General features: G+C 49.8%; 1 protein-coding gene across 1 annotated transcript; it reads left to right on the top strand.

The window, feature by feature from the left end:
• The first annotated feature begins 9,635 nt into the window (after window positions 1-9,635).
• LOC142560639 (uncharacterized) lies at window positions 9,636-27,207 on the top strand. Its single transcript, XM_075672865.1, has 3 exons — window positions 9,636-10,011; window positions 23,110-25,021; window positions 26,469-27,207. The coding sequence occupies exons 2-3, from the start codon at window positions 23,172-23,174 to the stop codon at window positions 26,773-26,775; spliced, it is 2,157 nt and encodes a 718-aa protein (XP_075528980.1). The 5' UTR covers window positions 9,636-10,011; window positions 23,110-23,171; the 3' UTR covers window positions 26,776-27,207.
• Window positions 27,208-27,758: the final 551 nt, after the last annotated feature.

Below are 27,758 nucleotides of genomic sequence, written 5' to 3'. Positions count from 1 at the left end.
GACGAAGAGGGGAAGTACAGCCTCGGAAGTGATCATAAGCGTATTAATCTACACTTGGGAGCCCTGCTCAAAAGAGAAATGCAGGGAAGTCAAAAAGAGTATGCAAAATTAAAGGACGAACAAATAGCGCAAATAGCAGCTGGCATAGAGGAAGCAATAATGAAACATCCCATGGAAAGGTGGGAATATAATCGGAACTACTCATTAGTACAAAAATAAAAGAAGTAAACGGAGTAAACCGCTGGAGAGGAAAGAGGAAGCCACGATGTTGGTGGAATAAGGAAATTAGGGAGGCCATCGAACAACGATGGTTGGAATCTCGGGAACACAGTGAAGCAAAGAGGGTGCAGTTATCTGAAGAGGAAATAGGCCAAAAATGGGAATCTTATAAACAAAAGAAACAAGTGCAGGTGTTCATCCAGGCTAAAATAAAGCAGTCCTCTGATCACTGGCTGGCTGAAGTTTGCGATGCAACTAATAAAGGGAGGTCAGGAAAATTCTGGAACCGTATAAGCTGGCTGGGTAAAGCTAATCACAGAAAGCAGGAACAGATTCACAATGCCAAAGGAAATTGTCTAGAGAGAGATGACGCTGTGAACTACATCGGTTCAGTTATAGCAGAGTCATTTGGGAAAGACGATAGGGTAATCGCCCCAAATGAGGAAGCAACACAGGATAGCATAATAGAAGAAAGCTTAGGACTGACCAATCTTAACTGGAAAAAGGCGGAAGCAAATGTTCCAAAATGCACGTCCGCGGGGTTAGACAAAATTTCAATCAAGTTAATTGATGAACTTGGCTCAAGAAGCAAGGAAACGTTGATAAAAGCATTGGAGGCAGTCATAACAAATAAGCAAATTCCGCACAGCTGGAAACAGTAAAATGAATTTGATTTATAAAGGGAAAGGTGTTAAGAACATAAAATCCTTCCGACCAATTACGATAACATCAGTTATATATAGGCTGGCGATGCAGGCGGTGAAATTAAAAATGCAGTCATGGGTAGAAAGTAATAGAATACTCGGAGAACTTCAGAACGGGTTGAGAAGTGGTAGGCGCTTAGATGATAGCCTATTCGTGCTTACCCAGTGCATAGAAATAGCTAAGGCGGAAAATAGACCTCTGTATTTAGCCTTCCTGGACATAAGTGGTGCATATGACAACGTGAACAGGGAACTCCTGTGGAACATATTAAAAGATGAAGGTATCGGTCATGATGTAATTGATTTTCTATAGGAAATATATCGAGAAAATAATGTTGAAATAAGATGGGAAGGAATTAAGAGTGCGACAACTGTCGAGGTACACAAAGGATTAAGGCAAGGTTGTCCTCTGTCACCGCTGCTGTTCATTCTTTATATGACAAGTATGGAAAGAAGGTTACAACGAAGCAATCTAGGGTATAACCTGTTGTACAGATTAGGCGGAAAGGTTGTTGAGCAACGACTACCGGGTTTAATGTATACGGACGATATTGTACTGTTAGCAGAGAGCCAGGAAGATTTGCAAACTCTGGTTAATTACTGTGGAGACGAAGGAGACAGTTTAGGTTTCAGTTTTAGTGCAGCTAAGTCCGGTGGGATGTTTTTCAATGATACAACTGATCAGGAGCTTACAATACAAGGCCATGAAATACCCCGAGTGGCGGAATACAAATATCTCGGGGTATGGATAAACAAAGGGCAGATGTACACGGAAAAGCACGAACAGTCTCTCATAGCAAAAGGGCGAAGAGGTGCCAGGATATGAAGCATAGGGCATTATGGGGGTACAACAGGTATGAGGTACCGAGAGGTATTTGGAAGGGAGTAATGGTGCCGGGGCTTACTTTCGGGAATGCGGTCCTGTGTTTAAGGGCAGAGGTTCAGTCGAGACTAGAAGTAAATCAGAGAGCTGTGGGAAGGTTAGCACTAGGTGCCCATGGGAAAACCACAAACGAAGCAGTACAGGGGGATATGGGCTGGGCATCGTTCAAAGCACGGGAAGCTCAGAGTAAAATCCTTTACGAAAAACGCCTGAAAAAATTGGATGATAACAGGTGGGCAGCTAAGGTATTTAAATACCTATAGAGAAAGAGCGTTGACTCACAATGGCGGAAAAGAACTAGGAAGCTAACCAGTAAGTATGCCAGACACGAGGACGAAGAAAGACAGAGCATTAAATGACAGGTTAAAAACGCGGAAGGTAAAAATTGGATAAATTTAATGGAAAAGAAGTATAGTGTTGAACTATATCGAGACTGGAAACAGCAGATCAGGAAGGAAGCGTTTTGTGATAACTCAAGAGGCAGTGCCCTTCTCTTTGAAGCTAGGTCAGGATGTCTTAGAACGCGGAGCTATAAAAAGAAATTTAACGAAGAAGAAGACACATGTACTGTGTGTGGTAAATCTGTAGAAACAATAGGAACACCTCATACTAAAATGTGATGGTATCAATCCCGATGTCAATGCGGCCACAGTCACGCTTCCTGAGGCCCTAGGGTTCAGAGATAATAATAGTCATGTAAATAAATATGCGGTGGAAATTAGCAAAAGGCGATTGGAGGATTGGTGGCTCAAAAGCAGAGAGGTGACATAAAGTTAAAAGGGTAGGAAGACGTATTTAAAGAAAATTGAGAATTTTAATAACACACAGCACAGGTAAATAAAAATAAAAGGCAAAATAAAAAGCTGAGCATGGTGGCAACTGCCATCACCCCGTTTCAGAGGGGACGCTCCTACCTTCCATCCATCCATCCATCCATCCACTAGTTTAGACATAACTCCCTTGTCCCAGTTACTTTTGTCTACCTGTACTGCTTGAGCTGGCCAGTGGTGGAGTTGCTCGAAGGATATTGAGCTACTGGAGATTGACAGTGTGCCACATATGGGAACTAGTGTAGCTTCAACCTGGTGCTAATAAGGCAATGGCACTGTTTGGTGGGTACTCCTGTGTGCTTCGTTATTCTGGCATGCCTGCATACTTTATGGCAGTTCGAGATCTAGTAGCATTGTAGTTAGCGATGATATGTAACCAACCGTAGTTGGATACAACTCAAGTCTGCAGTGAAGCCCCGCCGTCGCCCTCATAACCGCCAACCACTGTTCCTCCGCGAGGCTTCAAAATAGTTCGGACTTCAAACTTTCCCTGTTACCTGAGTAAGGCGGTCACCACAAAAATAAAGTGATAAATGCGTAGTTTTGTGTGATTTCACTCGTATATTATAGTGGAATGGTGAGAGCCTGATTCTTTATTGAACTGAAATAATAGGCATACTTCGCTGCAACTATTTGTCAAGTTTCACATCAGTTGGCAGTGAAGTTTCATGAGTAAAACGGGGTAAGCAGTGAAATGAACTGTGCCGCTGACTTTTGAAGAGTGAGAAGCTCAGACTCCATACACTTTGTCCGTGTCTGTTGCACACCTCCTCGCTTCCGTCGATGAAAAGCCTCTTCAGGAACAGCAGACGCTCCGGAGGCATCAAGTACGACGCCATTTTGAAATGGTCGCATGTTTGCTTCTGTGATTGGCTGGCGGAGTAACAATCCCGCGCGGTCCCTGTGCCTTGGTTGCCAACTGCTGTTCTTTTTTTAAGTTGTATCCGACTATAGAAACACTTTTTTTTTTCCCGATATGTCTCGCATCAATGCCAGCACACGAAGAAAATGCTGACGGTGAGTGCGTATGTGGCGAAACTGCTTGGCGATCCAAAATTACCTAATTGAAACCAATCGATTTCCATGTTAGATTAATCGTTCTCCCTCCCAACCATAGCTTTGTTTTATTTCTTATCTATTATTAATTATTATTGTTATTAATATTATTATTATTATTGTTAACTTATACCCGGTTTTCATCTGATTATTTCCTTTTTTCTCCAAACACAAAACGTTTATTTTTAAACTCACACGCCCAAATTGTTAACTACTTTGTTATCATTATTATTTTTAGGCACCTAATTAAACCGCCCGATTCTTGGCCAATCCCCCACTGTGGGTATGTGCCACGGCCACTCAGGACAACAACAACAAGAAACTGCGTCGTGGAGCTCATCGTGCGCTCATGTTCAAAGGTTTGCAGACGCGCGAAACCGGTGTGTGCCGGCGCGGTGCCACCAAGCTGGTATGGTTACCAGGAACGCCGTCGCCCGTACACGCCGACTGGGTTAGACAGGGGGGGAAAAAATCCAAGCACTACAATCTTTACTACCCATATAGATGTCCAGGCTGGTGGCCTTGTTTTCTAATATATAAAACAAATGATACTTAAGTGTGTGTCGTAACTGCAACAAACCCTTCTATGCCTACTTTCTAGCCATTAGGTAGGTAGGCACAAAACGACAAGCTATCATAGAATGAAGAACCAACTTAAGCTATCGCCACCGGGAATGCCGGGAGATTTGCGTGATGATGATTGCGTGACGTGGATATGTGTGAGAGATATTCTCTGGAGCCAGGCAGAGAACACTGTAGTGTTGAAATTGCATGAATAAAGGCATCAACTGAACTAGGGTCTGTATCCAAGCTAGTTGGTACGGCGACATTTTAAGGCAGGTAAACTGAAAAAAAGGAAAAAAAAGAAAGAACACGGACAGTGAAATAAATGAGGACATAGACATAAACGCCGGAAGGAAATCGCCATGCAGCATGTACGTTGCCACGAAACATTCGATCAGAAAGTGAATATTAAAAATTTGCATAATTGATGTAAGCGCAATATAAAGAGTACAATATAAAGAGTATAAAGAGTATGTTGGTTTCATGTAGTTTCATTCAGTTGCGGTTAACCACTTTTTAAAAATTCTTGGTTCAAGTTACGTGAAACACCCGTAGTAAGCATTCACCATTCATAGCCACAATGCATGCGTCAGAAAACATTTCATATCTCGATATCCAACACCATTCCCATAGGCGGAAAGTTTTCATTTTTCCGGGGACGGGGTGGGGGGTGGAGGTAGGCGAAAGGCCCGACCAGCTTTCCGTACCCCATATATATACATACATACATATATATATATATATATATATATATATATATATATATATATATATATATATATATATATATATATATATATATATATATATATATATATATGTTTGGGTTCGGAAAGCTTTTTCACAAACCTTGCTCCCAGGGCTAGTTCCAGTAGCAAAGCATAAATACTCCAGACAGTGGATAGGAGGATAGGAAAACGACGCCTCGGTAGCTCAATCCGCCCCCCCCCCCTTTTTTTTTTTTCCTGTGCTGCCCTCTGCCGCACGCCGCTGGAAACGTTTCGGAAGGGTGCCTGGGCTCTTGCCGGTTGATTTGTGTACCTGCACCCACGTTGAATGTGCGTCGGTTGTGCGTTTCGTGGATCGCGAACAATTTTTTAGTGGCTTCTCCGGGGTATTATGTCGTTCCCGGGACGCCATGTTGCACTCGCCGACTACTCGGTGAGCAGGCCTGAGTGCGCTGTTGTGCTAACAGTGCGGCCGATATAGAAGGCACGAGTTCAGTCTGCCGACGCGGCTGCCTTGGAGTTTGGTGTCGCTGATTTCTGCACTTGCACCTCGCTTTTTTTCTTCCTCGTCATTATTTCTCATTCTTTAGACATATCGCTTATTCGAGACGTCTTCTAGCGCAGCCTTGCGCGTCGAATTTACCAAAGCGGTACAAATTTTGTTTACATCGACATCTACAGCCACAGGTCGCTGTTAGTGTCAAGTGTTCGGGAAAGGTGCATCGGTGATAGGAAATGACGTCAAAGCGTATCAAAACGTACATGCCCGCGCATGCAAGCCGCGTCGTTCCACCCTGAGCCTAGTCAATGTGAGCGACCGAGCCGCGTAAACAACGGCGGCTGCGATCCAGATACATATGTTACGGCCTGTTAATTTATTTCTAATTCTCGCCGTTCATTAATTTCATCATACTGGCAGTTTGCGCGTGCCATGGAGCATTATTCGAGAAAACTGTGCTCGCATAAGCGCTCATTTATAGGCCACACACACACACACACACACACACACACACACACACACACACACACACACACACACACACACACACACACACACACACACACACACACACACACACACACACACACACACACACACACACACACATATATATATATATATATATATATATATATATATATATATATATGCAGTGCTATTGATTCTGATCTCGATTGAACCCGGCTCTTTTATGACCTCTGTATACATGCAAGTGGTGATTGAGACGCAAACTATTTACGTGGATTTCTCACACCGTTGAAAAAAGAAAAGACTCTGCCGAAGGAATCACTGAAGTCTGGAGGTTTCTTTCAGGATCAAAAAAGCATGCAAAGTAATTTGAAGCGAGGTGAACATAGAGCAACGTATTGATTCCCTAGACATAGGCTATACGTACCATTAGAAATAATTGGTAATTGGCTACCCCCCCCCCTTTCTATATAATAAATATAGTAAACACTGTCTTGTGTATATATTTGAATATATTGTGTCTGTGCATGGTGTTTACAGTGGAAATAAAAAAAAATGTTGAAGTTAGAAAATTCGGATGAAGTAGCCCCCGCTGGTGCTTCTAATGCGCTTGTCCTCGCATTTCTCAGGATTTTTAGAAATAAAGTGAAAGTATGAACTAAATTCTGTGCAAGTCCGCACTGACAGTAATGCAGTAAGCTTTCAGCCAAAATAAAATCGTAAGTGAAAAGGCAGAGACAACTCAAAAGAAACCTCAAATTATGTGAGTGACAGAACTCTGGTAATGACACTTTAGGGGGAGCTATAGTAGGGTACAACTTAAAAGAAAAGCAGCAGTTGGCAACGAAGGCACACGGACCGCGCGGAGTTGTAACTCCGCCAGCCAATCGCAGAAAAAAAAAAAAAACAAAATTGCCGTCATGCTAGCCAGTATTCTAGCCACTGTAGTCATGCGATCATTTCGAAATGGCGTCGTACTAGACACCTCCGGAGCGTCTGCTGTTCTTGAAGAGTCTTCATCGGCGGAAGCGATGAGGTGTGCAACAGACAATGGACAAAGTGTATGTTGTCTGAGCATTGCACTGTTCAAAAGTCCGCAGTGCAGTTCATTTCACTGCTGACCCCGTTTTACTCATGAAACTTCACAGCAAATTGAACTGAAAGTTGACAATAAATAGTTGCAGCGAATCAAGCGTTTTGTTTCAGTTCAACAAAGAATTAGGCTTTCACCGTTCCCTTATAATAGACGAATGAAATGGTACAAAATCACACGCTTATAATTTCATTTTTGTGGTTACCGCCTTATTTAGGTAACAGCGAAAGTTTGAAGTACGAACTACTTGCAGCCTCGCGGAGGAAGAGTGGCTGGCGGTTACGAGGGCGTGGGCGGGATTTCACTGCAGGCTTGAGTTGCATATAGTCTTCGACATTGCCGCCAAGGGAGGTGGGGTCAGAGCCAAGGCACCGGAAAACTTCGGAGGGGCACGGACCTCGGAACCTCTGCGTAGTCGGCGCCTATGGTGACTTAAATGAATGAACAATGCGCTTTACCTCCGTGACAATTTGGGAATCGAAGAATATTACGCTTACAGATGAAGTAAAAAAAAAAAAAGCTTAAATGTACTATTTGTCCTCGACCACGCACTAGGTCACCGTGCTGAAAAAGAAAAATGAAAGGCGGTTGTCACTGCTGCACGTGCGTAAGCGTACGTGCGCACGCGCACGCGGACACGAGAGCCGTCGACGGTCGTTCCATTTCGTGCTCTCGACGACCCACGCCCTGGGCAGTCTCCCGAGAAGTGCAGCGGTCGAAGGTACGGACGTCTCCACGAGCAAAGTCGCACTCGAACGCCGCAGCGAAAGAATTCTAGCCTTCGGTATACCGTCGCCAAGCGAGAGTGCCAGCTAGGAGACGCCGCCCGCCAAAGAAGACCGGATGTGGTCGAATCTGCAGCGGGCTCCCACCGCCTCGATGACGGCTCCGGGGCAGCACGACAGGCGCCCGATGTCAAGCGGACGCCAGGAACGCCAGCGCCGACTTTCGAAGACGTCGCCGATGCCGAAACCAACCGGCGCCCACATATGCGTCGTCGGTGCGATACGGCGTCGTCCGCTAGGTGTCCGCGTACGAAGGCCGCGCGGAAGACCAGAAGAGCGGCAGACCAAGCCCCGCCGACCGACGTCTACGCTCCGCCCACCGTCGAGGAACCGCCAAACGAGGACGCTCGCCGGAAGCAGTCGTCGAGGGCCGTGCTCGTTCCCGAGCGACGCCGCCATTGCCCGCCGTCACCGGGATTCCGAACGATCGGCGCGTCGCCCGTGGTTCTACGCGTTCTACTCCTCCGGCAGCTCCTCTGGTCCAGGTGCAGCGACGGTCGAGAGCCGAGGCTCTATGGTTCCAGGTCTCGACCGACGGTGACGCGCGGAGGCGTGAAGGCGAAAAGTCGGCGGCGTTGAGACGTCGGCTCCACCGGCGGCCGCACCGCAGAGGAACTGCGGCATGGGAAGACCTCTGCCGGGACGACTCCGACCGCCAAGTCGGAGGCGAAACGGCGTCGCCACGTCGACCGCCGGGCGTGGGCCCGCTTTCATCTACCGTGGGTAAAGCTGGACCATGTCGAATTCCAGCGAGGCCCGCGCATCGTGCGCCCGTAGAAAGTGACTGGGAAAGCTGCCGGCCGCACGTCGGGGCGTTTTGTGTTATGTGTTGTATTATGTTATTGCGTGTTATTGAAATATATTAGAAATGTTTGCGTTTGGAATTTGCGTTTTCTTCTTTCCGCACATGTGTTGCATTGCTGTAGGAATGCTTCGCGAGTCACATTTGCCTTTCTATATTGAAGCTTTGTTTTGCCTAACCCAGAACGGATTCCCGTTGGCCGTTTGGTCGGTCGGCCAGTATCGCGCCGAACATTTTTGTTTACCTCGATATAACGAACTGCATGTAACAGGTGCGATCAAGAATTTTTCCAAGAGTTAGCGGAGTGGCTGTCGACAAGCCGTGGCGAAAAGTGCTCTAAATATATGTGTAGCGGTAGGTCTCGATGGTAATCGAACGCGAGATCACACGCGCTGGTTAGACTGACGGTCGTATAGTACAGCAGGGATTCCACATGTGGTTTCATCCGGGTCTGAAAAATCTCCAGGAGATTCCCAAATGGCTGACGCGTGCGTGACGTCAACATAATACGCCGGCGCCCCCCCCCCGCCCCCTTTCCCTCCGTGGCGATGGCGTCACCCAGACAGAAACCAATCGCGTGCTCGCAAAGCGAACTGTCCCGAAAGCGAATCATTATAGAATGCGGCTCCTGCTGAGTCGGCTTGATGTTTGTACTGACCATGATGATGGTGATGATCGTCTTTTATAGCTCGTACCCACTAAGGTGGATATTCGAAGACTGGTCTGAGCGGGACGGACACTCAACGTCAGTATGATGTTGTCGAAGATTTCACTGGGACTGGTACTGAGTGACACGTAACGGTTGGTCTCGTCCCGTGCAATATCGTGATGCGATCCCAACAGAGCCGCCGGCGGCACTCCTGATGACGTCAGCGTCGTGAAACGCTGCGTCATAAGTATAGCTGCGAGGGCGCTGTTCCCGTTGACAAACAGTAGTTTCTTGCGCGCTGCGTCGCAGCCCCAACATGTCGCAACTGCGCATAGAGAACTCTATGCATAGTTACAGCACCGTCCGATGTGTTCGAGCCCAACGCTGAACCTTGATATTGCGTTCAACGCTCTGGCCTCCTTGCGAAACTGACATTTCTTTTTCTTTTGCTCTTTAGCATCAATCATTTTTTCCCCAGCTGTGAAAAATATGTAAAGTATGCATGAGGCAATTAAAGTAATGAACAAATCAGTAATGTGCGTATTGTTGACGACGTATATTATCACCGGCGGAACGTTCGCTTGGGCGAGAGGAAAAAGACGACGACGACGACTGAAAGCGCCTTGTTCCTCGTGCGTTGGCCAGTCTCGAGCACGGATCCTCGTGGCGCGTGCAGCAGGAGAAGAAGAAGGCATCGGCCGGGGACTGCAACGGACGCGCCGTGCTCGGTGAGTTGAAATTCTGCATTCGAAATGGATCATAGGACTCCTTTACTTTCACTGTTACACTAGTTGTTACTCCACATGGGCGGTACGCGTACCTTCCGTTGCCGTCACGTTCGCATTGACCTTTAGCCTGGAACGACGTTCTAAATTGTCCACGCCCCGTTGCACAGGCTACGTTTACGCGAACCCGGCTCGATCGAGTAGGGTCAGAAGTCGGGCCGACCGACCCCGACGTGACCGCGATTAAATCAACTCGCTTACAACGAGCCTGGACGGCGGCGGCACGCAGCGTCGAATCGACACATCGATGCGTTCGAACTGCCGTTTGCAGCAGACCCATTTGACCGTTCTTATCGTTCCAGTGAGACTGCACTGTACAGCGCTTGTCTTTACCTTGTCCCTATGACTATTCCCCGCTGCCTTCGCACAAGAACGCTGACGTCTCGGCGGTTTCGCGCAAGTCTTGGCGCTGGCCGGCGCGCCCGACCCGTCCGCGTTTTTCGTGCGCGCTGCAGGCGGGTCGGTTTGAGTCAACCCGACTCGGAAGCTCGTTGAGCTCCGGCCGGCTTAGCGTTTGCGTTCACTCGACAGGCCGATTACAGCGCGACAAGCCGACTTGGCCCGTCCGCTTCTGTTGGGTTTTCCGAAACGCCCCGATGCGAAAGAAATTCGGTCATCCAAATGTATCACTCCGCGCGTTTCGTGGTCAAGTATCGCCGTCACGCATGCTTGCGCGAGCCTGCGCGTGAGGCTCGCGCGAGAGGTGCAGGCACGTGCAGGCAATCAAAAACGCAAGGTCTGAAAAAAATTGCTGGAGGGGAGGTGACGTCTCAAAAGTGAAGCCGGAAGACCGCCATCTTACCATAAGCACGAAAAAAAAAAAAAGATGTTAGCGAATCGCGGAGAATATGCGTAGCGCTTTCTTCCCACACGGTGCTGTTAGTTTCGGACGATCAATTTTGCCGTACTGATATGGTTCGACGGCTTGCTTTCTGTCACTGGTGTGAGGAGGAAGCACAAACCTCTTACCAAATTTTATCGCACTTCGTCGCATCAGTACGCTGCCAAAGGTTACATGTTAGCCAGAAACCGCGAGGTTTTAGTTTTCAATTAGCCTAGCATTTACAATAATTGGTCATAAGGAAGTGAGCTGTAAGGCTTCACCCTTCACCCCAGCTGCCGCGGCCCTGTTTCGGAGTAAAAGTATATAGGCAAATTCTGGCTTCACCCGTGCTGGTAAGAAACTGCGGATGACGCCCAAGCAGGTCATAAAAAGACATTCTGGAGTGGCAGCCCTCGCAGATTGTTAACCAGCAGAAGTGAAGCAAGCGCTTGCCCCTACTTAATCCTTGAAAGCATGCTGAACTACATGGAGAACAGTAGCAGTTCAACTGCTCTTGATCTGTTAATACACATTTTTGACTAACTGGAAACTAATAGAATGTCGTTTGGGGCTAAAATATTGCCATAAGCTGAGTATAGCGACAATCTGATCTCCAATACAAGTTGCCAAGACTTTCAAGCTTCAAGCGACACAGACAGGCACATCGGGAAGCCTCTGTGCGGCAAAGCTGGCCTTGTGAAAGTCATTGGAAACGAGAAGAAAACGCTTCCTGTTCTCCGCCAAATGCCAGCGTTAATCGATTCCCCTGGTAAGATGGAGGTGGCCAGCTTCACCTTTGGGACATCCTCTTCAGTCCAGAAGATTTTTTTTCAAGACCTCCTTGGTGCTGCCACTGCAGCAATTCTTTTCTGAAAACTTTTTTTAGGACCTCCTCGGTAAAATCCGGAAAATGTGCCAACTAAGAGCAAAACGACGTGAAACATCGTATTAACAGACGCATTGCACAGTTTGCTGTTCTTTTTTTCTTTGAAGGATTGGAACCTGTTTTCGTTTATTACTTATATTCTAAATAAAGAGCAGGTCCTGTATTTACAAAAAAAGAACGAGAAAGAAAAAAGGCTTTTATTCTATAACTGATTGCAAGAGAACGTTTCCAGCCAATCCTTACGCTTCACATATTGTTAGCGAAGGCGACCGGCCAATGGCGAAGAGCACTTACGAACGAAAGAAATCTTTGTGAATTCGTGTTCCAGTTTCACGCTATTGCTGGCAAAAGACACCAAACAAGATTATTGCGAACGCAGCTACCGCCAGAGGTCTTGCTATAGCCTCCACAGCGCTGCTCGCTACGAGTGAAACGTAGCCGACTGTCCTGGCTGTCATGCAGCAGCGGAGTATGTAGAGTGACTCAGCTAACTTTAGCCAAACTGCTAAAAAAATATCGAAACACGGTGCAAGATACGATTTTTTAAGACGTTTAAGATACGTTTTCGGTCCGGAGACTTCTTACGACCGATCACAGTAGGTCTTAGAACTGTATCTTGCAGGGCGTTCTTTAAACCATTCTTTTGTTGTTGTCGCTGAACGGCTTGGCTAACGTTAGCTAGTAGACACAGTATATCGTGGGAGTCGGATTTCAGCGGGAACGCCTGTATTTGTGCTTTCTGACGCGCGCAGTGCATGCATGTAGCACGTTGAGGTATAGAGAGGCTATATGACGATTGTATATGTACGATTTTGAAAATGTATCAGCACGCACGCTTTGTGGTTACGTGGTGTTTTGATCGCACCGATGGTACGACCTGTTGGGAACTCGGCGCTGACGCCCGTGGTTGTACCTGGGTCGCAAGCCCCAAGGGTAGCGTTGGCCTGGCGGCCTGGGGTACAACTGGAAGCATCCGAAGGTCCCGGCAAAGCATGAGTCGACTGGTAACAACAAAACAACTTGTTTATTTTAACATCGCAAAGAGTTGGCGGTCAGGTTGACCGAAGTAGAGAGACGGGAGAGCACTTCACTCAACAGAAGAAATCGGAGCCCTCCCTTTTGGCGTCCGGGGCAGCTGTTTTTATACTCTCGCAGTTGAGGGCAAGAAGGAACCCCTCAAAAGACGAGCACGTGAATGTACAATGGGCTAATGGTGACGCACACTGTCGTAGCGATGCCGTAGCACCATGTCGAGCACGATCTCGTAGCACCCTGTCGTAGCGCTGCCGTAGCACCATGTCGAGCACGATCTCGTAGCACCCTGTTGTAGCGCTGCCGTAGCACCATGTCGAGCACGATCTCGTAGCACCCTATTGTAGCGCTGCCCGTCGGGCACAATGACTGTAATGAGAGGATGATCCCTGCTTTCGCATCGCCTGGTTCTGGCACAATGACTGGAATGCGAGGATGATCCCTATGCGGTCGCATCGCCGCAGTCGCGCCTGGAAACACCTGGCGGGGAGCGTTGCGGCGACGACGATCGGGCCAAAATGTCTGCCGCCCCGCCGCAGTCGCGCCGGCAAAACCACGTGTCGCAGGCGAAACGCAACAGACCGCCCCGCCGGGGGAAGGAGATCCCGATGGACAGGGGACTGCATCCGCTGTCCGGAGGGATGTCGCTCGATGATGCTCATAACCGAAGTCGGGCGTCCCTCGACGTTTCTTGAGCGCAGCGCACAGAGAAGGCCTCGTTCTCTCGTTCAGGTTCGCACGGGACACTGCCAAGTGACTTCGGGAGAGTTCACATTTTTGTTCTCGTTCCCGGCAAGCGTTAGAACTACGCTGAAACTCAACCGCTCAGTCAGCAAGCACGGCACAACCCTCACTAAGCCCTGCCAGGCTCTTTCCCCTTTTTATACCACTGCCTAGTTCCTTACAGTAGTCTAGCATCACTCAGAACGCGTCCACAAATTGGAAAATTGCACTAGAAAGCATATCATCACTTTGAAACACTAAACAAAAGCAATATGTTAAAAAAAATCCTGCCTCAGGAAGAAAAACATCAGTAACAAACAATTTTGAGGCTGATTCCTACGTTAGGGGCTTCGACTTAAGCCATCGGCGTTACCGTTGAGACTCCCCTTTTTGTAACGCACCTCAAAGGAATATTGTTGTAAAGCGAGGCTCCAGCGCAGGAGGCGGCCATTTTTGGGAGAGATGGTCTGCAGCCATTGGAGAGGGCAGTGATCCGTCTCAATGATAAACCTCGAGCCGGCTAGATAGCATGACAATTTCTGAACGGCCCACACGAGACACGCACACTCTTTCTCGGTGGCGCTATACGCCTGCTCACGACTGGTCAGCTTACGACTAGCATACAGGACGGGGTGTTCTACTTCTCCCTTTTCCCGTTGGCACAGTACAACGCCCATGCCTCGCTCACTAGCATCGCACTGAACAATGAACCCTTTGGAATAGTCTGGCGATCGTAGCACAGGCTGGCTTGTTAGGGCACTCTTTAGGGCGCTAAAAGCTCTTTCCTTTGTCTCGTCCCAGACGACTGTTTGAGGCTCTGTCTTTCTTAGAGCATCCGTCAGGGGAGCCGCGATATCAGAGTACCTAGGGATGTACCTCTGATAGTAGCCGGCGACACCCAAGAACGACCGAATATCGGTCTTGGTGCGCGGTTGCGGAAAGTCTCGCACAGCGGCCACTTTTATTTCAGAGGGGCGGCGACGACCCTGACCAATCACGTGACCGAGGTAGACAACCTCGGCCTGTGCTAACTGGCACTTAGGAGCCTTTACTGTCAAGCCCGCTTCGCGCAGGCGGGTTAGCACTGCCCGCAAGTGTGTCATATGCTCAGACCAGGATGCGGAGAATATCGCTACGTCGTCTAGATACGGTAAAGCGAATTCTTGCTGTCCCCGCAACACTTTATCCATGAGACTTGAAAAACAGTATGGCGCGTTCTTCAAACCAAAACTCAACACTTTAGGACGGAATGTTCCCATTGGTGAAATGAACGCCGCATACCTACTAGCCTCTTCTGTAAGTGGAACCTGCCAATAACCCCTGACAAGATCTAGGGTGGAAATAAACTGAGCGCTACTAACTTTCTCCAGGCGCTCCTCGATGTTAGGGATCGGATAAATGTGATCCTTAGTGATGGAATTAAGCCTGCGGTAGTCGACGCAAGGACGAGGTTCCTTGCCCGGTACCTCAACTAAAATCAAAGGGGAGGTATAATCACTCTCACCTGCCTCAATAACACCGAGCTGTAGCATTTTCTTTACCTCAGCCTCCATAATATCGCTCTGGCGGGGTGACACCCGATACGCCTTGGATCGTACTGGCTCTGTGGAGGTAAGTTCTATATCATGAGTAAGTACAGAAGTCCTACCAGGCCTCTCAGAGAACAGACCTTGAAACTCTTGTAATAGCTGGTGTAGTTCGGTTTTCTGCTCGGGCGACAGCGGTGCTTTACTGATAAGGTCACTAATGACTTGACCGGTGTCTTCCCTGTTCGTCACTGAGCCTAGTCCCGGAAGCTCGACCGGAAGCTCTTCAGGAACGTTTACCATCATGCACACCACTGCTTCCCTTTGTCTATAAGGTTTGAGCAGATTACAGTGGTAAACTTGCTGTGCTTTCCGCTTTTCTGGCAGACTTACCACGTAGTTAACGTCCGACAGTTTCTGAACAATTCGTGCTGGGCCCTCCCACTGCACGTCTAGTTTGTTGTTTAGCGATGTGCGCAATATCATGACCTCATCGCCAACCTCAAAACGACGGGCCCTGGCTGTCCGATCATAATAAACCTTGGCCCTCTGCTGGGCCTTTGCCATTGCTTCACCTGACAACTCCTGTGCCCTTCTTAAGCGTTCGAGGAGCTTAAGTACGTACTCCACCACGACTGGGTCGTCGCCCCTACCTTCCCACGATTCTCGAAGCATGCGAAGCGGAGATCGAAGCGAGCGACCGTACACCAGTTCAGCTGGCGAAAACCCCGTAGCCGCATGCGGCGCGGTCCTTAAAGCAAACATCACCCCAGGCAGACACAGCTCCCAGTCAGTTCGATGTTCAAAACACAACGCTCTCAACACGCGCTTCATGACGGAGTGGAGCTTCTCAACGGAATTCGACTGTGGGTGGTACACTGAGCTGTGTAACAGCTTTACCCCACACCTTTCGAGAAAAGTTGTCTTCAAAGCGCTAGTAAACACTGTGCCCTGATCTGATTGGATTTCCGCAGGGAAACCAACTCGCGCAAATATGGACAGTAGTGCATTAACTATCTCAACTGAGCTGAGTTCTTTAAGCGGCACTGCTTCAGGGAACTTTGTCGCTGGGCAGATCACAGTCAAAATGTGTCTGTACCCCGTGGCTGTTACCGGCAGAGGTCCCACAGTATCAATAACGAGCCGTCTAAAAGGCTCCGTTATGATAGGTACCAATTTCAACGGCGCCCTTGATTTGTCCCCTGGTTTGCCCACCCGCTGACAAGTGTCACATGTCCTCACGAAATGGTCTGCGTCCCGAAAACACCCTGGCCAATAGTACTCTTGCAAGAGACGGTCCTTAGTTTTCTTAACTCCTAGGTGTCCGGACCACGAACCCCCGTGTGACAAGCGCAACAGATCCTGACGATAGCATTGAGGCACGACCAGCTGATCGAACTCCACTCCTCGGCGGTCTAGATACTTCCGGTACAGGACTCCACCTCTTTCCACAAAACGCGCAGTTTTCCTGGCGATACCTTCTTTGACATTGCAGCGCACGTTTTCCAGGCTGCCATCCTTTTTTTGCTCGGCTATCAAAGCCGACCGGCTGACTTTTAGCAACCTATCAAGTCCGTCTGACGTAGGCGCGATGAGCAAATCAGTAGATAGCTCTTCTAACTTTCCCGTGTCGGGCGTTTCCTCTCCAGTATCTGGCGCCTTTAACGTTACAGACTCAAGTTTATTCAGTTCGGGCGTGCTCGGAATATCAGCTTGCTGCGCCTCTGACCCTTTTTCGTTGTTTGATAACGTAGGCCCCGCAACTACCGCCTTTGCAGCGAGCTCCCGAACCTTCGATCTGGTTAAGGCCTGAACACTAGCTTCACCAAACAAAAGCCCCTTCTCGCGCAGGAGGTGATCGGACCTGTTTGAAAATAGGTACGGGTACTGGGGTGGCAGCATAGATGACACTGCCGCCTCTGTCTCAAGCGCTCCGAAAGGTCCTTCAATAAGCACTTTTGCTACCGGCAGACACACGCTATGAGCTTCCACGGCTTGCTTGATCCACGCGCACTCGCCCGTGAACATATGGGGTTCTACGTAAGACGGGTGAACTACATCCATCGTAGCTGCGGAATCGCGAAGCACTCGGCACTCTTTCCCGTTCACGAGGAGGTCTCGCATGTAAGGCTCGAGAAGCTTCATGTTCTCGTCAGTGCTGCCTATTGAAAAAAACACAACTTTTGGTGTTGTTTCCGGACACTGCGCCGAAAAGTGACCCGGCTTCTGGCACGTATAACAAACGCCCGCTCGCCTCATCTCGAACCGCTTTCTGCGTTTGGCTGCCGCCGTCTCTTTACGTCTGGTCGGACTGCTTTCACTCGCATCCGCACTACGCGTGTCCCCCTTTAATCTCATGGGCGTGAACTTCGGCCTCTCAAACTTCGAGCCAAATTCACCCTTTTGACCGTCCTTAGCTCCGCGAGCTCGACGCGTCACAAACTCCTCGGCTAGCTCAGCGGCTTTAGCCACCGTACAAACGTCTGGCCTATCCAAGACCCAGTATCGCACGTTCTCCGGTAACCGACTATAAAACTGTTCTAGCCCGAAACACTGCAGAACTTTATCGTGGTCACCGAACGCTTTCTCTTCTTTGAGCCACTCCTGCATGTTCGACATAAGCCTATACGCAAACTCTGTATATGACTCACTTCTGCCTTTCTCATTTTCCCGAAACTTCCGACGGAACGCCTCCGCAGACAGCCGGTACTTTTTTAGCAGACTCGATTTTACTTTGTCGAAATCCTCTGCTTCCTCTCTATCCAAGCGAGCGACTACGTCGGCCGCCTCGCCGGGTAACAAAGTGAGCAAGCGCTGTGGCCACGTTTCCCGAGAGAACCCCTGCTTCTCGCACGTTCGCTCAAAGTTAACCAGGAACAAACCAATGTCCTCTCCAAGCTTAAACGGCCGCATCAGGTCAGTCATTTTGAACAATACTCGTTCTCCTGCACCGTGTGCCTGACTTCCATTACGAGCGCGTTCCATCTCTACCTCGAGACGCTTCATTTCCAAAGCGTGTTGACGGTCACGCTCTTCTTTTTCTTTCTGCTCTTTAAGTTCGCGCTCCTGTTTCTCTTTTTGCTCTTTAAGTTCGCGCTCCTGTTTCTCTTTTTGCTCTTTAAGTTCGCGCTCCTGTTTCTCTTTTTGCTCTTTAAGTTCGCGCTCCTGTCTTTTTGACCTCTCCTCAATAGTCTCAAGGCATTCCGACAGCTCGTCATCCTCAGCCTCTAACTCAAGAATAGCCTTTAGCAGTTCTGGTTTTCTTAGTTTGTCTGAGACATCCAGACCCAACTCTCTTGCAAGCTCCAACAATTTCGGTTTGCGCAACGACTTCAAATCCATGGCTGCTCTGAATGCTGCTTTCTCTACTGCTTACTATTGTCTTGCCGCAAACTAACCCGGCAGCAACGACAACCACAATTACCAGCTCTGTTTCTGACACTAACAAAAAGCCTGGCAAAGCTCAGAAGAAGAAAGTCCCGCACTCACCAAACCTCGCAGCCAAGAGTTCCGCGCAGTCGTTCCGCTGCAGGCAACCAGTCATCACACAGGGCTCGTTGCACTGCCCCCGGATCGTCGATGAGCTGCTCAGCATACAGTCAACTGCATCTCTTCGCTGCTGGCCTCCGTTGTCGCGATCTCACCGATGGCAGACAGTTGTTTGAAGTCGGAGGCGATCTCACCGCTGCCAACCAGATGTTTGGATCGGACCGCTGGTACGATCTGTTGGGAACTCGGCGCTGACGCCCGTGGTTGTACCTGGGTCGCAAGCCCCAAGGGTAGCGTTGGCCTGGCGGCCTGGGGTACAACTGGAAGCATCCGAAGGTCCCGGCAAAGCATGAGTCGACTGGTAACAACAAAACAACTTGTTTATTTTAACATCGCAAAGAGTTGGCGGTCAGGTTGACCGAAGTAGAGAGACGGGAGAGCACTTCACTCAACAGAAGAAATCGGAGCCCTCCCTTTTGGCGTCCGGGGCAGCTGTTTTTATACTCTCGCAGTTGAGGGCAAGAAGGAACCCCTCAAAAGACGAGCACGTGAATGTACAATGGGCTAATGGTGACGCACACTGTCGTAGCGATGCCGTAGCACCATGTCGAGCACGATCTCGTAGCACCCTGTCGTAGCGCTGCCGTAGCACCATGTCGAGCACGATCTCGTAGCACCCTGTTGTAGCGCTGCCGTAGCACCATGTCGAGCACGATCTCGTAGCACCCTATTGTAGCGCTGCCCGTCGGGCACAATGACTGTAATGAGAGGATGATCCCTGCTTTCGCATCGCCTGGTTCTGGCACAATGACTGGAATGCGAGGATGATCCCTATGCGGTCGCATCGCCGCAGTCGCGCCTGGAAACACCTGGCGGGGAGCGTTGCGGCGACGACGATCGGGCCAAAATGTCTGCCGCCCCGCCGCAGTCGCGCCGGCAAAACCACGTGTCGCAGGCGAAACGCAACAGTGGTTATGTCTCCCATCTCGTAAAGGTTGACGCGATATCAATGCTTGGTGTTGGGGAAATCTTAATTGCTATTTTGTCTTTTCTTTTTCTTCTGTTACCAGAAGAATAAAAAAAATACTGCCATTACGCGAACTTTCAGCGGCGTTCTGAGATTAGAATAAGATTATGTATAAAAATAAATGCAGTGGGTTCATTTTAATTCTAATAGTAAAAAAAGTAGCCTGCATTATTTACTCGAACCACATCAGTACGTATGAATTACCAGCCAGAAAGAACATCAAAAGCCAAAGCAATTTATTCGCTAATTAAAGAAATTACATTAATTTACTTCATAGTTACAAACCTTACGGTACGTATATTTACACACTGGAGACTTGAAGGACATCGTCATAAAAGACTAGTTCCGCGTTTCTACATATTAAAATATGGTCATGTGTCGGCCGACATAACTGGCGTGGCTCACAGTGGAATCCATCTCTGACGTAGTAGGGCGCAAAATGGCGCACCGTTACACCTGACGCTAAAACGTTCGGTCATTGCCCCCTATAGTGCTAAATTGACTATTTGTTCTATCGGGAGTTGCGCAGAAGTGTCAACTGGAATAATAAGGTCGTGTGGCACGGGGAAGCGCGACGGGAAGCTTCATTTTACGTCACAGAGATCTTGGACGTAATAGAGGCGCGCTTCGCGGTGGTTACGAATGCGTAACGAGCTAACCTTGACGAATAACTCGACGCTGCAGACATTTCGGTCCGCACTGCCATCTTCGAAACTCGGGAACCCAGAACGAGATCTTTAAAGCGAAGCTTTCAGCGCCTACCGCTTATAGTCTGGGTCTGTCGGTCAGTCGCCGGTCGGATTCTGGCGCAGTCGATTCAATACGACTCTTAAAAGAAAAACGCATTCAAGGGTGGGGTTGCAACATCAGGTTGGAACAGCCTGATGCTCTAGCCATTAGGTTACAAACGCGTTGATCGTGACGACGATTTCAATACTATGGTACGCACCGAGAACGGGGGATATCGGCCAAGAAGCGGCGTAGGTTTAAAAGTAACCAAGAATAAATGAACAAATGCACGAGCCAGTATACGAGATTTGTCGCATTGTCGTAGCACGGGCACACGCGGGCACGCATGCAGGCGAGTGTCCTTTACGCCAAAGATGCAGGAACGAAATGTGCAAGATTTTATAGCATTTCGTCGACCACTTCCCGAATGTTTTGCTTCACGTAAGATTCCAACACGTGCGTTGGATGTGAACAACTTTTGTTTTATTATTGGTGATTTCCTTGAATATTCCGTTATAAACGTGTGCCGTAATGCTTGTAACTTTACGACGTTAAGTTAGTTTGTTAGCCAATAAATTGATTTGTTGTTTTCTTGGAAATTACGTCCGTCTGGGCAAATAATTTGTCTTTATAGTGATGTGATGCGAGTAAATTGTGTAGGCTATCTGTAAACAGCATTCGGTAATAGAGGAAGGAAGAAGTGACGCAGACGTTTTATTAAAGCGACACCTCCTTCGCCCCTTCTGTCCACTTCGCAGCTGTCTGCTGTCTTGCACGATCGGCTGGTACTAGGCATAGTACAATCCGACACCGGATCTAGTGCAAACCGAGGTGGCTCGAACGGCAACTCAAGAAAAAAAAAACACCATCATCTACGCCGCCGTCGTCATTCATCGCCTTGATCCCAATGCGATCATTCTTTGGTTGTTACACCATAAAAAAATTATGGGGCTTTACGTGTCAAAACCACGATGTCGCTATGAAGAGCTCCGCAATGAGGGACTCCAGAATAATTTCGACCATCTGGGGTTCTTCAACGTGCACTCGGGTGTTTTCGCATTTCGCCATCTAAATGCGGCCGCCGTGGCCGGGATTCGGTCCCTCGACCTCGTGCTTAGAAGCCGAACACCATAGCCACTAAGCAACCGCCGCGGCGGGTACCGTCACCATCGTTCCGTCGTCTTCACTCTCTCATCCTCATTGCGTTGTTTCGTCTTCATTCGATTGCCGCAATGCCATTGTGGTTACTGCATATTCATCATGCAGTGGTCGTCACGCCGGCGTAGTTGCTTCATCATCGTCATTCTGTCGTTGTCGTTCCAGCATCGTCTTCCCATCGTCGTCACACAGTCGTCGTAATATAGTCGTCAAAGTTCCAGAGTCGTCATCCAATTGTCGCCATGCCGCTGCCTTCATCCCGACGACGTAGTCACTGGATCGTCCCCGTGCGATTGTCGTCACTGCATCGAAGTCACGCCTTTGTCGTCGTGCCGCCGTGGTCACGCCGCAGCGATGGTTTTGTCATCGTTATTCCAGCACCATCTTCCCATTGTTGTCACGCCGCCGTCGTCATACGGTCGTCGACATTCCAGCGTCGTCGCACTGTCGTCATTCCGTTGTCGTGCACGCCTTCGTAGTCACGCTTTCGCCACGCTACCGTCGTCGTGCGGTAATCGCCATGCCTTTGTGGTCACGAAGTCGTCGTCACGCTGTCGTTCCATCGTCTTCATTCAATATCGTCACTAGATATTGAGCTGCAGGGCCATTGCAGTTGTCGAAAGTATTATGAAACATGCTATTGAGCCGAAAATGTGCGTCTTGTGAGCGCTCACGATAGCGGTAATAAATTAGCCTTAAGGCCTAGTTTTCGTTAATTTGGTGGTAAATGGCTGGTCATTAACCTATTACTGTAGAAAATTACGTCCGAATTTTCATTCTAGTGACTTTCGTGCCGAAACCTCCCCACTGGTAGGTCAGTGCGAAGTCGGGAATTTCAGCGTATTTTCTCCTAATTGGGCCGCTTTGGCAGAGATCTCGATACGTGACACTCGATGCACTAATTATCGTGTCTTCGGTTCCTTTACATTGTAATGTAGCCCGGTTTCGCCTTTTTACCGAATAAGAGGAGTGCCTAACCAGATCCGTAAAGACGCTGCCAAAACCAGTGACGTCACGGCGAGCTGACGCGCGAAGCCCAGAACGGCGTCGAGCAACCATACCTTTCGCCTTCGCGTTTTACAGCGAAGCCTTTCAAGGGGGAGTTCCAAAACAATTTCCGTCATGCGTCGATATCAAATGTAGATGCAGCGCAACATGATTCGAAGCCGCGATTTAGCTTCGATATGCAAAAATAAATTGTTAGGGAATAAGTTACCTGGAGTATATCGCACTCAAAAAGACAATGCCATATATATCCACAGTTCTTTTTTAATCAGAAACAGCAACCCTGTTTCTTCTTCCTCTTTTCCTTTTTTACGTTGCGTTTTACTAGATTCACGCTGGGGGTAAGCTAGGAGTTTGTACAGATGGTCTTGGCTGGTTGTCTTGGATCTATCAGTTACTCATATTGGCGTACGTCTGCGAAGTTTTTTCCTATTCTATCTTACCAAACCTTGCATTACGGTAAGAGCATTGCATAATGAAAAATCTCTTGCCAAACCTTGTATTACGGTTTTGGTATCGCATAATGTGCAGTCGACTACGGCAACTTATTATTTTTTGCATAGCGCATGTCTATAAGCTCCGTGTGGGCCCCAATTCCGATGAAAGAAAGCAATATTCTATGGCTTCGTCGTCTGATACGCAGGTCTTTAGAAAAAAAAAGAAACACCCAGTCGACAACGCCAGGACACGCCACCTGAGCCAGAAATGTCAGGAGCGCGTGCCTTCGACCCCGTCCTGGCCGAACGAGGAGACTCGACGCAAACTACTTTCGCGAGCGCGGCCTTCGAGCACCTGCCGCGCTGTACGGCCACGCCGGACAGCACGTGCCAGGTTGTGGACCACCTCTCGACGCTGAACGAGCTGCTCTTCCACGCCGAAATGGAACTGCGAGAGCTCTGCGCACCCTGCGGGCTCTCGCTCGTGAGCTTGGCCGAGAAGAACGCCTGCATGCCGCCCGACTCGGAAAAGATCGCCAGCCAAGCGGCTGCGCTCGTTCACCGGCTGCTCAAGACGCACTCGTGCGTGCTGCACGTGCACATTCACCCCCGCGTCTTCGCCTCTTACGGACCGCTGATTTGCGACGCCCTCAAGTGCAACCCTTCGACCAGGCTACTGAACATCGACTTCCGAGGGTCTGCCGTCAAGCAGGATCTCGACGACGTCTTCCGCTCCTTGAAGCACCTGGAAGAATTAGAATGCTTAGCCCAGGGGGTGCGCGACGACGTGTCGTCTGCTTTGTCGACGGCTGTTCGCGTCCGCACGTCGCTGACGACGCTCAGGATTGCCGAGTTGTGCATGACGGGCAGCACGGCGAAACCGTTCGTGGCCGCTCTTAAAGGAAATTCCACGCTAAAAGAGCTGTCGATGCACGGTTCCGTCATATGCGAGGCCGGACGAGGCGAATTCGCGCAGTACCTGAGAGAGACCACCTCGCTGACGACGCTAAGCGTAGCGGCGGACGAGGTCAGCAGGCGAAACTGCTTCAACTGGATGGCCGAAGGGCTCTTGGTAAACAGGAGCATCAAGAACGTCCGCCTGAACAACGTTCTGTTCGACCAAGAAAACGCCGAACTGGCGGCGAGGATTTTCGCGGAAAATCGAGTAATACGCAGCTGCCACATAGTGTACTTACCGCCAGCTTTATCCCTTCAGCCGAGCACAGACTACAACTTCTGGTACACGCCTCTGTCCACCAACGAGACGCTGGAGGAACTCGGCCTCCCGCTGTCCATCTGGAACTCGGCGCAGTGGGTCAATTTCTTCTGGACGGCCGTGCGAAAGCAGAGCATGAAGAAGCTGATCATTTCCGTGCACGCCACCGCTCACCGCAACCTGCGAGCCCTGTGCAAGGCCCTCAAGGAGAGCGGCACCGAAGAGAAGGTCTCGCTGGGAACCTACTTCGTGCACCACAACCTGGACTTGATCTACTCGAGGGCGTTCTCGGACGTGGACATGTTCTGCTTCGGCAACATCGTGGGACGCCTCTCGCGCGTGTTGCTGGCGTTCCCGCACATCACGTCCATACGCTTCAGCATCCGGATGGGGGACGTGGCCCTCGTGTCGGCCATCGCAGCTTACATCGGCGCCGCCACGTCGCTCCGGAAGCTGCGGTTGACCCTCTACTCGGACGACGGCGACACGGAGCACGACACGAACGCGTCGTGGACCGAGATCGTGGAGTCGCTCGCGCGCAACACCAGCATCAAGGGGCTGGGCGTGCACGTGGACATCGACTCCGACGACAGCGACGAGGAGGACGGCGTCGGCGACGTGCTCGAGCAGCACCAGGTCCAGCGGCTCGCCCAGGTGATCGCGTCCAGGCGGAACATGCGCAGGGTCTACTTCGGCGCGGAACAGTCGAGCGTGGTCGGCGCCTTCCTCCGCCGCTTCTCCGAGGGCATCGCCGACAACTACGACCTGGTCCGCGTCACCCTGAGCGGAACGATGGACGCCGAATCGGCGCGGGACGGCTTCAGGGTGCGGGACACTGCGCGCCGGAACTGCGGCCTGGTGACCCGCGCCGCGCAGTTCGCCAGAGGCCGTGCGCTGGACAGGTGAGTGCGTGCATAGTATACTGCGTACACTGCATAGTACTGCGCATAGTACTGCGTACACTGTAGAAGTGTACTGCGTACACTCCTACAGAGCGTTGTTCAATCGTGTGCGTAACGTTGTTAGTAATAGTAGTATGACGAATTTATTTGTCGTTTGAAGACATTCACATTGTAGAGCAGTGAACAGAAAGGTGTCCCACATTATATCGGTACTGAAATGGAGCCTCTTGTTTTTGAGCACTTGATACACGTGGATAGTAAGAGCGTATATAGGCACGCGCTTGGGCCAAGTTTTCACAGCATTAATACACGGGAGTCTGAACTGACTGGTCACGTGGAAGGAAAGCTTCTGCGGCAGAGAGGCCGCGTTAGGCGGGTTGCATAGGCTGTCGTCTTGCGCGCTCGTCTTCAGGGACAGTATAGCAACGACACGCGTCTGTGGGCTAAAGGTACAAATGTCGCTTGTTCAGTATTTGGTCTTCTTTGTGAACGTGAAACTGTGTGTTCAGGAAGACCATCGGGCGGTACGCGACTCCGCCAGCAATCGTTGACGCTTCAAATGGTGGGACTCCTGAGCGGAGGTCGCATGCGCTGAGGAGTGTTTTCCCCGTTCACTGTATAGGCCACCGGTTCGAGGAGACCTGCTTTGAGCACGAGTCGATAGATGGCCCACCAGAAGAACTTGCCGATCGAGGGCTATAATAATAATAATGTGCGCCCCCCCCCCCCAGGAACAACCACAGCACGAAAAAAATAAAGGGGGGGGGTAGGTGGGCACGGGAATAAGCGCTACTCTCAACTGTTTATTGCACAAGGTAATATTACACTAGACGAAGGCACAAGCGCCAATTCGCGACTGTTTTTATCCCGAGCCAACCGGTATATCGTAACATAAACTACCCTAACAAACACAAACGTCGTTTTCGGAATGAAACCTTTAGTTACGACTCGGACCTTGTACCGTTGTGTTCTAGCAATCATCTGCGCATTTTGAGCTGTATTTTACGTTATCTGGTTCTTTAATCGCTGTAGTTTCGTTATTACAGATTGTATCTGAGGGGGTCTCTGACTCACCGGCAGTCACACTTGTGTTGGTGAGATTGGGGAGGGGGGGTGCGGATGGAGTAGTTGTAGGGCTGTAGTGCTGACCATGTAGTGCGTAGGGTTACAGGGCTTTATTAGATTTACAGAACGGGTGCCAAACGAAGGGAAGCGCAATCGAGGGCGGCTGAGAATTAGACGGTATGCAGAAGTTGGAAAATTTGCAGGCAGAACTTGCGGTCGGCTGCCGCAAGACAGGGATAACTAGATATCGCTGGGAGAGGCCTTCGTCCTCGGGCAGCGGACATTAAAAACAACAGGCTCATTATTATGATCACGAGGATGATTATACTGTGCCAATCGTGAGTGTTTAGCAAATCAAAGCCCGTTTAATTGGTTTCTTCAGGCACTGCGCCATTGCCTTGGAGCGGGTCTGGCGCCACGGGGCCCTGCTCGAAGAACTCGCCGAGCAGCTGTGCGTCAGCGTGGACGAGGCCTCGACCACGGTGCGACGCGGGCTGAGGAGCACGGAAGGCCTGCACGACTTCATGCGGCTCGCCCGCGTGGTCCAGGACTGCGTCATGTGCGAACCGAACGGCGACGGCGGCCCTCGACTGGACACCCTCAACGACGACTGCTGGCGGCTGGTCCGACGTTACCTGATGCTCGGCGACGTCAGGGAGCCCGCCGAGCCGGCGTCTTCGAGGCAGTGACGTCACGGGGCGCGCCCGGGGGGTTCCTGCGGCCTTCGCAATCCGGAACCCTGACCCCGAGAGGAGGTGGCGTTGGTGCGTGCGACCGTGCAGTGTTACGTGGCGTCGTTTCCCCACGAGTCGGACGCGCAGCTGCGGCAACGACTTGCGATGACTTGCGATGTGTGACGGACGTTCAGAAGTCCATGCCTCTCAAGGCCAGCGTATACGAAGCGTGCAGACGTGTCTCTTGAAGTACACCACATGCGTGGCGACGTGAAATTGTCAGAACTTCGCGGATGCGGTGAACTTGAAGCGCTGCGCGCGGTTGCATGAGGACTTGAACGATGTCGATCGACCTCGGCGTTTGCGAGGACATGATTTAACTGCCACTGGTGTGTTTTCTTTTACTTATCGAGTGTTCTTTCTGAAGTAAAGGTTGTCAGACAGTTTTATCTTGCCTAATTGAAAAAAGATGGATGCGTTTAAATTCAACAACTCCTCATTAATGTTAATCACACCGCGCACTTCTATAATATGCAGGGTGAGCAGATTTTTTGTAGATTCCGATGGGGTATGCGTTGGATCTGCATGACGTTTCTTTTTCTTGTTTTTTTTTTAGTGTACTCCGGTATATTCTTTATTTCACGGTGACCCAGAAATTATCATGAAATGGAATACATGCGAAATCTGCAAACGCTAATGGGAGGTGCCCTCATAGAATTATAGCCGGGGAGTACTCAAGGCGCCCCCCCCCCTCCCCCCCCCCCCACTTGGAGCGACTTCTCAGAATTACACCACTTTCGAGGCATTAATTCGAGAACGTTGCGGAGAAATGTATTGGCGTTCCAGTTGTGACTGTGCTTCAATGAACGAAAAAATCGTTTAAAGAAAGTGGAACGATAGCGCATTTTTTACTTCAAGTTTGACGGCGCATATCTCGCAAATAGCGTCATCGCCACAATTCCTTTCAAGCGGTTATGCCTTGCTGCAGTCTCGCCCGC

Source organism: Dermacentor variabilis, chromosome 10, assembly GCF_050947875.1.
Source record: "Dermacentor variabilis isolate Ectoservices chromosome 10, ASM5094787v1, whole genome shotgun sequence".
Lineage (NCBI taxonomy): Eukaryota > Metazoa > Arthropoda > Arachnida > Ixodida > Ixodidae > Dermacentor > Dermacentor variabilis.
Note: the sequence above shows the minus strand (reverse complement) of the source record. Positions and strands in the feature narration are given on the sequence as shown.